This window comes from Ovis canadensis, chromosome 7 (genome assembly GCF_042477335.2).
Source record: "Ovis canadensis isolate MfBH-ARS-UI-01 breed Bighorn chromosome 7, ARS-UI_OviCan_v2, whole genome shotgun sequence".
Classification (NCBI taxonomy): domain Eukaryota; kingdom Metazoa; phylum Chordata; class Mammalia; order Artiodactyla; family Bovidae; genus Ovis; species Ovis canadensis.
Window position 1 is genome coordinate 71,692,707 of NC_091251.1, and position 13,198 is coordinate 71,705,904.

At 41.2% G+C, this 13,198-nt stretch overlaps 1 protein-coding gene across 2 annotated transcripts in view; it reads left to right on the top strand.

Annotated features, from left to right (window-relative positions):
- The window catches only part of SHC4 (SHC adaptor protein 4), a 131,424-nt gene that overhangs the window by 38,707 nt on the left and 79,519 nt on the right, over positions 1–13,198 (top strand). For both annotated transcript variants that reach the window (XM_069596605.1, XM_069596604.1), the window contains exon 2: positions 9,094–9,164. In XM_069596605.1, coding sequence (XP_069452706.1) covers positions 9,094–9,164 — 71 coding nt within the window. The remainder of the gene's footprint in view (positions 1–9,093; positions 9,165–13,198) is intronic.

Below are 13,198 nucleotides of genomic sequence, written 5' to 3' on the forward strand. Positions count from 1 at the left end.
AACAAACTTTCCCAAAGGGGAAAGGGTTGGGGGGGGATCAATTGGGAGTATGGAAATAATTGATACATATCACTCTATATAAAGTAGATAAACAAGGATTTACTGTGTGGCATAGGGAAGTAACTATATTCAAAATAATGATATCATGTAATAACCAATAATGGAAAAGAATCTGAAGCTATATACTTGAAACCAACAAAATATTGTAAATCAACCATAGTTCAATTTTTTAAAAAAAGAAGAAGAAAGGCAGTGTTTGCCAGGACCACTTGTGCCTCTTCCGTTGAGGCTTGTCTCACTGAATTCCCTCTAAACTTGCTCCCCATTCTAGAGGCAGAGTCCCCCTCCCCAGCATCCACCTGCCCCAGGTTTGCATGGATTGGTGCTGCACTGAATGGGGGAGGACTTTCCACTCCCTTCTCACATGACACACACCCAACTCAAACCTGGCGTAAGGAGGGCTTTGACCAGCTTTATTTCAGGATTATTTTAACTGGAAATATGCCCCTTTAAGAAAGAACACATTACAGATGGTCCAGTTAGGATGCAGGTTATTTTGAGACTTCCTGAACATTATTTCTTGGCTCCTTCATTCAAATAAATCATTTATTACCCCGTAAGAGGTGCTGGGGATAATGATGACTAAGACTCATTCCCTGCCCTTGAGAAGCACACAGTTTAGCAGTGGGCAGACAGAGACATTTAAATAGATAAATAGCAGCATCACTGGGTGAGTACAACCTTCGGGTGTGACCAAGATATTCTCGGAGCCCAAAGGAAGAGCAATGAACTCTGCCTCAAGGGTGCTGAAGATTTCAAACAACTGTAATGATCTGAAGCCTTATTCATAGATGGATTATTCATCCATCTACATATATTTCCTGAATAGTTTATATCAGGATCACACACTGCCTGCAGATATTATTTGTTTGGCCTATTGTTGTTATTGCTTGATAATAATTCTATTGAGATATAATTACATTTCATATAATCCACCCATATAAAGTATACAATTCAATGGATTTTAGTATATTCATAGAGTTGTGCAGTCACCACCAATATTAGAACATTCTTATCAACTCCCAAATCAACTCTGTAACCTGTAGCACTCACACCCCACCCCCTCAAACCTTCCAGCCTTCCTTTCTAGCTCTATGGATTTATCTATTCTAGTTATTTCATATAAATGGAATCACACAGTATGTGGTCTTTTGTGGCTGCGTTCTTTCCCTTAGAATAATATGTTCAAAGTTCATCCATGTTGTACCGTTTATCAGTGTTTCCTTTCCTTTTTATTGCCAAACACAGGTCCATGACATGGTGCACCACTTTTTACTGATCCTTTCATCAGTTGATGGATATTCACGTTGTTCCTACTTTTTGTTTTTATGACTAATGCTGCTGTGAACATTTGAGTGAAAGGTTGTGTGTGGACCTGTGTTTTCACTTTTCGTGAGTGAATATCTAGGATCGGAATTTTTGGACCTTATGGTAGTTCCAAGTTTAACTTTCTGAGAAACTGCCAAGTTGTTTTCCCTTGTGTCTTCACCATTTTATATTCCCATTACCAATGTATGAGGGTTCCAGTTTCTCTATATCTTTGCCAACACTTGCTATTTTCAGTTTGTTTGTTTGTTTAAATTATAGCCATTCCAAAGAGTGTGAAGTGGTACATCATTGTGGTTTTCATGTTCATTTCCTTAGTGATGAATGACATTGAGCAGTTTTTCCTGTGCTTACTGGCCGTTTGTATATCTTATTTTGAGAAATGTCTATTCAGATCATTTGTCCATTTAAAAATTGTGTTGCTGTCTTTTTGCTATTGTGTTGTAAGTGTTTTTTATGTATTATAGATGCAAGTCCCTTATCAGATAAATCATTTGCAAACAGTTTCTCCCATTCTGTGGGTGATCTTTTCATTTTCTTGATAGTGCCCCTTGAAGTACGAAAGTATTTGATTTTATAAGATTCAATTTATATATTTTTTTCTTTGGTTGCTTGTACTTTTGGTGTCATAGCCAAGGTTATGATAATTTTTACATATTTTCTTTTAAGAGTATCGTCATTTTAATTCCCATGTGTAGATCTTAGATACATTTTTTAGTTTATTTTTGCATATGATGTGGAATAGAGATCTGATTTCATTCTTTTGTATGTTATTTCATTCTGTAATATCCAATTGCTCCAGCACTCTTTGTTGAAAACTCTGTTCTTTCCCCACTTAAATTGTTTTGGTGCCCTCATGAAAATTCAATTGGTGCCCACGACTGAAGCTACTGAGCACATGAGGGTTTATTTTTGGACTGTCAATTCTATTTCACTGATCTAGATGTCTTTCCTTATGTAGTTACCACACCTGTTTTGATTGTACAGCTGTGTCAGGAGTTTTGAAATTGGGACATGTGAGTTCTCCAACTTTTATCTTGTTCAACATTGTGTTGGCCCTTCTGGGTCTCTTGAATTTCCATGTGAATTTTAAGATCAGCTTGTCAATTTCTGCAAAGAAGCCATCTGGTATTTTGCCAGGAATTGAGTCAATAGATCAGTTCGAGGAATATTGCCATCTTAACATGAAGTCTTCTGATCCATGAACTTGGAATGTCTTTCCAATTATCTTGGTCTTCTTAAATTTCTTTCAACAATACTTTATAGTTTTCAAATCTGAATTTTGCATTTATTGTGTTAAATTTATTTGTAAATATTTTATTGTTTTTAATTCTATTCATAATGTAATTTTAAAATTTAATTTTTGGATTGTTCATTGTGACCTGTTGGTTTTAAAATTTAGGAAAATTCATAAAGTCTTATTTCTGACTTCTCTTGAAAAATCAGATCTGGTTTCCTAAATGGCAACAAGGGGCTAGAGTAAGTAGCTTGGGTTTTGTCTTTCTTGTATTCTCTATAGTTCCAGATTTGCCTGTATCTCATTACTTTCTTCTGTCTGGATCCATTTACTCATTAATATCTTAATTATTAAGCACTGAGCTTTTGACCTTTATGATTATTCTTTTTGAAAATTGTTAGATGAGATTCAGTTTACAAAAAGGATTAATATGATCTAAACCTTTAATATAATTATTTTTATATACACATCCCATCTTTTCTTATAAGTTGTTTAAGCTGCGTTTTACTCATTCATCTCAGGAGCTTTGGTGAGCTAGGCTCAATACTGAGGATACAAAGAAGAAACAGACACCATTCCTATTCCAAAAGAAGTACAGACACACTGGCCAAAAAAGCCATATGGACAATTAATATTTTATAAAAGGTCTTCTGGATGTCCATACAGTGTGTGGAGGAGAGTCCAGAGAAGGGAGTGGTCAGACTGAAGGTAAGAAAGGAGAAAAAGGTCTTCCCTGATGACTCATGGTAAAGAATCTGCTTGCCAATGCAGGGAACTGTTTGATCCCTGGTCTAGGAGGATCCGTGTGCAGCTAAGCCCTGTACCACAACCACTGAGCCTGTGCTCTAGAGCCTGCAAACTATAGCTATTAACCCCATGCACCGCAACTACTGAAGCCTGCGTACCTTTGCACCTGTGTTCGGCAATAAGACACACCACTGCAATGAAAAGTGGCCCCTGTTCGCTGCAACTAGAGAAAAGCCCGAGCAACAACAAAGGCTCAGCACAGCCATAAGTAAATAAAAAAATAAAATTTAAAAAAGAAAGGAGGAAAAGAGGAGAGGCTTCATGGAAGTGACTTTTGAACGATGATAGTTAGGGACCTTGTCCATTTAGCTAAGAAAGTAAGACCTCTTCCTGAAGACTGATGTTTTCTCCAAAGTGTAATTCTTGGACCTGCTGTAGCAGAATCCATGAGTCCTTAATAAAACGCATTCTTGTGGACCAACTGAAGCAGAATTTTTCAGAACCCCAGAAATCTGTTTTTAAAAATCTTCCATTTAAGTTTCCTTGGTAATGCCAAAGTTCTCTAAAGTTTGAGAAGCTCTGCTTTAAGAAGGTGGGGGATCTGTGAGAGTTTTAAGTGGGAATGAGGCGTGATAGGGTGGAGTGCTATCATGGTACACCTGCGTTTCAGTAAGGTGCTGGCTACACTGGGAAAGGCAGATTCAGAGGGTGGGACACCAGAGACTCCTTCTTAGTGGGGGTTACATTCTAAATTCATCACTAGGGTGAAAATCAGGTGGAATAAAGAATACACTGGGAAATCTCTGAAATCTCTGTAACACCTGTGCACCTGGGACCATCAAGGTTTAGTTCAGAGTCAATGGCTTCTATCTCTGTTTGAATTTGCAGAGAGGTCCCTTTTCCCTGGGGCAGAAGTCAAGTCTAGTTTGAATAGTAGAGTTGAGGGCTGAGGGGCTGAATAAAGGGACTGATCTTTTACTTTCTGCAGGTCAGGCTGATACAGTAGTTGAACTGAGTAAATCAAACATTCATATGATGGGAGTCCACTCTATTGCAGTTGAGAGACAGAGTGTGCCTAAATGAGAGCAGATAACGAGAGATGACTAAATTGATGGAATTTGGCCCCTGGTTGGATGAGGGGTTTGAAAGAAAGGGAAGAGTATGTGAACCAGAGGCTAGAACAGGTCACTAGAGTGGACAAGATCATTGGTTTGCTCAGGGAGTTTCAATAGAGTCTTGAGACCGGAAGCTACTGTAGTAGTTGAAGCGTGAGTTGAAAGTAAGGAAGTGGAGACAGTGTCTCAAGGTTGTCCTCTTCCCACTTCCCCTGTTTTTAATGGGAAAGATTGGATGCTATTTAGAGGTGGCAGAAAAATCCTGCAATGTCTTTAGGCCATGTTGGTGGCTTCTACCATCTAGCACAAGGACAGGCTCATTCTAAGGAAGGGAAAATGCGATTGAAAACCAAGAGATTTAACCTTACTTGGTAATTAATAAATTGTGATTCCAAGAGATTAAGTGGTAGACTTTATTTAATTTTTAAACTCTAAAATTATACCACTTACTTATTTTTTCAAACACAAACAATACAAAAATGTAAAGTAAAAAGTAAAAGTTTGCCTCTCTTCCATTCCCAGAGGTAATATGTATCCTTCAGACATTTTTCTGAGGATATAAGAATATATATCCTTTTTCTTTAGATCTTTGAAGGTCATCATTCTGTAAGAGTCAGGATGAAAAGTTTCCACAAACCAGCTCTCATTCCTGTTCTCTGAAAACCCCAGTAATAATTTCTTCTCTGGAATGCAAAGCCCAAGATACACAGGCCATGAATAGACTGTTCACCTCTCCTTAGAAACAAGTGGTTTAAGCTCAGACAGTACAAAAATATTATGACTGCCCTGAGGCAAGAAGGGAGTGCGTGAGCTGGGATCTAGGTGAGCCATCTGTCAGGTGCTGAATGGAAAGGTTGTCTGAGCGCTGTCACGTTCTTACCACCCCGATACCTTGAATAAAGGTCTTCAGTGTCCTCTCCCCATCACAGGGTCAGGTATTAGGGTGTGTCTTCTGTTTCGGGTGCCACATCCTGCTGGCCCCGAAAGAGCTTGGATTCATGCCTACTCTTACCACGGGGCCCCCAGGTGGGTCACCTTCTTTCCCACTTGGGAAGACCAAAGGAAGAGGCAGAGGGGGCAGCTGGATGACCTCCTCTCTTTTCAATTTTCCTGTCCCACAGGGTTCACACACAGGTTCCCCAGAAATGGACTGCAGCCTCCAGAATAAGCCCTGATTCAGTCTCACTGAATAAGTGAAACTGAGCCAGCCATTTCCCATTAATAGGGCTTAATTTCTTCATCTATTAAATGGAATTAACCATGACTAACCTCATAGAAAGAAAAGATAAATCATCTCTTTCATGATTGTCCTATTCTCATGGGGCTAGGTTTCTTGAGAACAGAGACCATGTCTTTGCAGACCTACACTTAATACATGATTGAGAGGTAGGGTTAGTTTATACTGACATCAACAAACCAAACTCTTGCTCCCTCAGGCCTGGACATTCAGCCACTTTCCGCTTGTTTAGTCAGGTACCTAAACACAGATACTGACAGTCTTTTTATGCACTGTGCCCTCCCTGCTTCTTCACAGCGATGGTTTCTGAGAAATGGGCTGAGTGAGTCAATGGGAGGACCAGGTGCATCTGGGCTTCAGAGTCATTGTGGAAAAAAAAGCGGGCGTTGATTTTCTCCCTTCACATTGCCCCGAGTGCCTTCCACCTCACATGCCTGGGGTGGATGGGGAATGTGCTCATTGTCACGATCATCTCAGACTGTGACTCACGTTTCCCGCAGCGAGGCCGGCAGAAGGTGTGCCGTTGCTGACAGACAAGTATGTGAAGCAAAACAGAGGTTTCAGTGAAGGGGGGTGGTTTGGAAACAACTCCTTGGGCTGCCCTAGAAGGACGGGACTGAGGTGGTTTTCGCCATGAAGTGTGATTAAAAACAAAACCTTACATTTATACACAACTATGGATAAAATAGATAGCTAGTGAGAACCTACTTTACAGCACAGGGAACTTTCTTCAGTGCTCTGTGGCGACCTAAATGGGAAGGAAATCCAGAAAAGAGGGGGTAGATGTCTATGTATAGCTGGCTCACTTTACTGCACGGCAGAAGCTAATACAACATTGTAAAGCAACTTCAGTTCAGTTCAGATGCTCAGTCGTGTCCGACTCTTTGCGACCCCATGAACGGCAGCACGCCAGGATAAACTCCAATTAAAAGTGAAGAACAAAGCTTGGAAGATTCCCTCTCTCTCTGTCCTCCTCTCCTACTCTCCACTAAAAACCGCTTCCCTTGTTAACCGGAATCCCACGGTCGGTGACTCAAATCACTGTGAGAACTGCCCCATTTGACACCTTCCCTCACTGAGCTGTTGAGGCTCAGAGCATCTCTGCCCCAGCTTTCACGCTTTGCCTTGTTTCCCCCTCCTATCAGCTTTATCACTCAGGGTTTTCCCCACGCCTGGAACACCTGGGGAGTCAGGCCTTTTCTCCCCACCTTCCCCTCAAGTCTCTTTCTGAGACCTCAGTTCAGCTATACTCCTTCCTCATCCTCCAGGATGGAGAGAACAAACAGTGAGAAATTCAGCTCCCTCTGCTCATTTTAAACTACTGTTGGAGCTGAACAGTAGAAGCCTCTTGCACTCTTTCATCCAGTATTTATTGGGTACCTTCTGTGGCCCAGGCACTGTCCTGGGTGTTGGGAATTCCATGGTGATCATGGTCCTTGCTCTTGTGATGCTTACAGTCAAGGGAATGAAGACAGGTAATAAGCAAGTTAACAAGTAAACTTGATTATTAGTGGCATGATGGCAAATGGGGGGCTGTGATGAAGGGTGCTAGGAAGGGTCTCTGAGGCAGTGACATCTGAATTAAAACCTGAAGGATAAAAAGGAGTCAGTCTTACAGAGCAGTGGGGAGGATCTAGGCAGAGCTGGCAATGGAACAGCTCGGGCAAAGGCCCTGTGTTTGGGAAGAGTTGGCTGTATTTGAGGAACAGAAGCACAGGAGCAGGGTGACAGAGCCAGAAAACACAGGGCTTAGGTGTCAATACTGGGGCTCCCATGAAGAATGTGAGGCACAGGAACCTGGCTGGCAACTGTCTTGACCAGCAAACTCCCCTACACAAGGCTCTAGACAACACTTGGTGCACTGACCTGCTCTTAGGATGCGAAATGTGCAGAATTTGCCGAGAAATGCTTGGAGAAATACTCCAGGAGTGTCTGGAGAGGCACCCCCAGCTCGCGCCATCTTTCCACAAGTAGAAGGAGGCTAGAAGGCTTCCAAGGGAAAGCTAAACAGGAAGCAGATCATTTCCAAGGAGCCGACAGATCACTTTCAATCAGACCGCTTGGCTCTCATCGCATTTCCGAGCTCATTCCCAGAGAAAAACACTCTCCCTCATCAACTGAGGCTGGGCTAAGAGGATTACTCCCACTGCCTCACCAGGCAGAGCTACATGGGCGACTACTAAGCCTGCCTCCCTGGGCTTAATGCCTCTCCATGATTCCAGAATCCAGTTTTTAACTCTCAGCTTTCTGTTTCCTGGATACCCCACCAGCGTCGTTCAGTGAACAGGTCCCAAATCACCTCATCTTCCCTTCTCCTGGCTTTCTTCTTTCTGTTAATGGAATCACTGTTCCCCCTGCTACCCTGGCTGGAAACGTCTGAGTCATCCTTGACTCATCCTTCTCTCTTATTCTCTAGATCAAATCAACTGCCGGATCGTGTAGTATGTATTTCCGAGATGTCACTTGAATCTGTCCCCTCCTTCCCACCATCCCTCCTCAGGGTGAGCTTTTGTTACTTCTCAAGAGGAGCATCCTCACTTACTCCCTTGCTATTGACCCACCTTCCTACTGCTGCTGACATGAGGCTTCTCAAACACAGAGTAATCTGCTTTTGCCACATTAAATATAAATACACTAACTGTCTTTTAGCTTTATGAGCCTCAGTGCCTTTTCCAATACTCTATCTTCAAGCTAGATTTACTCCTTCCTTGTGTAGGACATGACTTTGTCTTTCCTTGAATCCTCTGAATACATGAGTTGCAAAAAGTAGAATTTTCTTACGTTACTAAGCTTTGGTTTATGTGCATTTATATGTTTATTTTATCTCCCTAGAATACTGGATATTTCTGTATTATTTGTCTCACATTTAGTTTTGCTTCCTCTAATATTTGAGCATCCATATGTACCATGCGCTGCTCTTAGAACACCTTAGGAAATGATTAAATAATTAAACTCTCACAACAATTGTATCCCTGTGTTGCTAGTGGCAAAACTGAGATGCAGAGAAATTGAATAACTTGCTGAAGCTCCATAACTAATAACTGGCAAAGTCAGGATTCCAGTTCACACAGGCTGGCCCCAGAGCCCAAGCTCTCATATCCCTGAGCTCACATTTGTCAGGGATGACAGCCGTTTCCCTGATACCATATTAATAGTTTGGGTTTAGCTGACGTTTTATAACTGAACTGAAGCTTAAGGTATGTGTCCATTAATGGTCAGAAATATCAATGGTAGGCTGAATGTGCAAATGTGATTTGCTATCAGGAACTGATTTAGGTGTTTCCCAGGAAAACACCTCTGATGCTGAGAACTATTTTTGTGCCATTTTTCCTACTTGTTCTTCTTCTTCTTTTTTTTTTCTCTTATTCCAGTACATGGGCTGTATTGAAGTGCTGCAATCAATGAGATCACTGGATTTTGGAATGAGAACCCAAGTTACAAGGTAAGAGAACAAAAATCTGACAAGCTTGGAGGGCTATAGTCTAAAGTCACAAGAGTTTTCTCCCTGCAGGAGTTCCATGCAAGGCTTCAAAGGCACTATGGGTTTTTATTCGTAACGCTGGAAGGTAGAACAAAGCCCAGTGACATTGTGAGTGGTTCTGACTCATCATGTGAAGGATTTCTCCATTGTGCAGCAGAGCATCTGCATTTCATATGAGAACTGATAAGATGACGCAGTCAGAGAAATAACTGCTTTCCCAGATACTTCAGTTCAGTTCAGTTCAGTTCATTTCAGTCACTCAGTCGTGTCTGACTCTTTGCAACCCCATGAATCACAGCACACCAGGCCTCCCTGTCCATCACCAACTCCCGGAGTTCACTCAGACTCACGTCCATCGAGTCCGTGATGCCATCCAGCCATCTCATCCTCTGTCGTCCCCTTCTCCTCCTGCCCCAATCCCTCCCAGCATCAGAGTCTTTTCCAATGAGTCAACTCTTCACATGAGGTGGTCAAAGTTTTGGAGTTTCAGCTTTAGTATCATTCCTTCCAAAGAACACCCAGGGCTGATCTCCTTTAGAATGGACTGGTTGGATTTCCTCGAAGTCCAAGGGACTCTCAAGAGTCTTCTCCAACACCACAGTTCAAAAGCATTAATTCTTCGGCGCTCGGCTTTCTTCACAGTCCAACTCTCACATCCATACATGACCACTGGAAAAACCATAGCCTTGACTAGATGGACCTTTGTTGGCCACTTACTTAATGTCTCTGCTTTTGAATATGCTATGTAGGTTGGTCATAACTTTTCCTCCAAGGAGTAAGTGTCTTTTAATTTCATGGCTGCAGTCACCATCTGCAGTGATTTTGGAGCCCCCTAAAATAAAGTCTGACACTGTTTCCACTGTTTCCCTATCTATTTCCCATGAAGTGATAGGACCAGATGCCATGATCTTTGTTTTCTGAATGTTGAGCTTTAAGCCAACTTTTTCACTCTCCACTTTGACTTTCATCAAGAGGCTTTTTAGTTCCTCTTCACTTTCTGCCATAAGGGTGGTGTCATCTGAATATATAAGGTTATTGATATTTCTCCCGGCAGTGTTGATTCCAGCTTGTGCTTCCTCCAGCCCAGTGTTTCTCATGATGTACTCTCATAGAAGTTAAATAAGCAGGGTGACAATATACAGCCTTGACGTACTCCTTTTCCTATTTGGAACCAGTCAGTTGTTCCATGTCCAATTCTAACTGTTGCGTCCTGACCTGCATATAGGTTTCTCAAGAGGCAGGTCAGGTGGTCTGGTATTGTCATCTCTTTAAGAATTTTCCACAGTTTATTGTGATCCACACAGTCAAAGGCTTTGGCATAGTCAATAAAGCAAAAATCGATGTTTTTCTGGAACTCTCTTGCTTTTTCCATGATCCAGCAGATGTTGGCAATTTAATCTCTGGTTCCTCTGCCTTTTCTAAAACCAGCTTGAACATCAGGAAGTTCAGAGTTCATGTATTGCTGAAGCCTGGCTTGGAGAATTTTGAGCATTACTTTACTAGCGTGTGAGATGAGTGCAATTGTGTGGTAGTTTGAGCATTCTTTGACATTGCCTTTCTTTGGGATTGGAATGAAAACTGACCTTTTCCAGTCTTGTGGCCACTGCTGAGTTTTCCAAATTTGCTGGCATATTGAGTGCAGCATTTTCACAGCATCATCTTTCAGGATTTGAAATAGCTCAGCTGGAATGCCATCACCTCTACTAGCTTTGTTTGTAGTGATGCTTTCTAAGGCCCACTTGACTTCACGTTCCAAGATGTCTGGCTCTAGGTGAGTGATCACACCATTGTGATTATCTGGGTCATGAAGATCTTTTTTGTACAGTTCTTCTGTGTATTCTTGCCACCTCTTCTTAATATCTTCTGCTTCTGTTAGGTCCATACCATTTCTGTACTTTATCGAGCCCATCTTTGCATGAAATGTTCCCTTGGTATCTCTAATTTTCTTGAAGAGATCTCTAGTCTTTCCCATTCTGTTGTTTTCTTCAATTTCTTTGCATGAATCGCTGAGTATCCCAGATACTAGAAATATTTAAAATAGTATCTAGAAATAGGACATTACAGGATCTCAGACCTGTTGAAGAAGTCTCTGAAAGTAACAGGAAAAATCTTTTCAAATCAGTAAGCCCAAGCTCGTCCCATTTATGGCATCCCTGACACAAGAAGCTGTCTGTTCCTTGTCTGCATCTCTCTCCTCCACGTATAGTGAGCTGGATGGAAGAGTTGAACCAGTAGAGCCTTACCCAGAGTGGCCCCAGGAAGCTTAGGGAAAGAACCAGAGTTATTATTACCCAGAGTGCAAGCCAGAAGCAGAAGCACAAGGTATGGTTCTTTAAGGCCAAATTCAAAGCAGGCATGGAAAGGGGAGTGCTGAGTGCTGAGACTGGTAACTGGGAAAATCATGAGGTGAGGGGCCTGAAGTGAGAAGACTGGACTGATATGAATCAGTATGGTTCAGAATGAAGACTTGGGCATCTGTGGTGTGTGGTGCCAGTGTGCACTCCTCAGTGCCTGTCTGCTTCCATGGTTGCTGGTCACCATTTCCATTATAAAGAGAGGATAACTTTTCCTGATGCTCATCCCATGGAATTTGAGGCCTGGAAAAATAGTCCTCTTAAACCAAAAGATTTGGGGAAAGGAATCATATGCTCTTTAGGAGAGTCACAGTATTAAAGACCCTGAAAAGTCCTGTGCTAGAGTTTAAAAAGTGTTAACTTCATCAAGATTCTCTAAATTTATTTGGCCCCATAATTCTTTTTTTATGTAACATAAATAAATACTCCATGTATCTTTGCGGTTCCATGAAATGAACTTTAAGAAAGGCTGTTGTAGACTTGTTTACAATGCATTCAAATCTATCTTTCCAAACTTCTCACTGATATTTGGGACTCCCTCAGGAATTAAGCAGATGAAGTCCGATTCTTCCCCATTCATCCACCCTGTATTCTTGGTGCCTATTTCAGTTCTTGGCACCTGGAAGAGGCTCAATGGATATTTATGGAGTAAATGCATGGCTCTACCTGACTGCTTTCCAGGATTTGGAAATGGCTATATTTTCCCTTTTCTTTTACAGCATCAGACCCTTCAACTATCCTTTAAGTAAGGATATCCTTTAAGTAAGAGGTTTCTAGATCACTTCCTACCCTTTTAACCCTAATTTGGGCACATTTCAGGTTTTATTTCATTCTGATGATGCTTAACCTGGAGAAAACCCTTCCTCCAATCCTGAGGAAGTTACAGATGGGAGGGAGAGTGTCACTACCCCAGAAGCTTGGTCTAGGGGCACAGTATGAAGGAATGCCACTGTCCATGCCTGAGGATGACTGTTTTTCTGTTCTTTCCCTCATCCTTTCATTCATTGACTTATTCTCCTTCACTCATGTATTTATGGAGTGTTCATTAAGTGCCAAAAACTTTTCAAGAATTAAGGACACAGGCACCTCTGATCTTTTAGAACTTACATCATAGCTGGAGAAACAAACTATGGCAAGGAAGCAAATAAATATACAATATACTTTCAGGCAGTAATTAGTGTCATTACTATAATAATGAAGCAGGGTAAGAGGATACGGATGTGTGGGGTAGGCTTTTAATTTCTTTTTCTAGTTGTAAATATACTGTATATTTATTTATAACACTTAGAAAATACATACAAATATGAAAAAGAAAATCACTGATAATTTCACCTGGAAATAATGTCTACTAGCATTTACTGCTTTGGAATACCCTTCTGATCTTTTCTTTCTTACATGAGCTTACAGTGATTTTTGCAGACAATCTGAAGAATATTTGATTCTATTTATCCTATGTTGACCATTTTTCCTGTTGCTAAATATTCACAAGCATTTAAAAATTGTGGTAAAATATGTATAACGTAAAATTTACGACTTTAACCATTTTTAACTATACAGTTGAGTGGTATTAAGTTCATGTTGTTGTGCAGCCGTCACCATCCTTCTCTAGAAGTTTTTCATCTTCTCAAATTGCAACTTTGT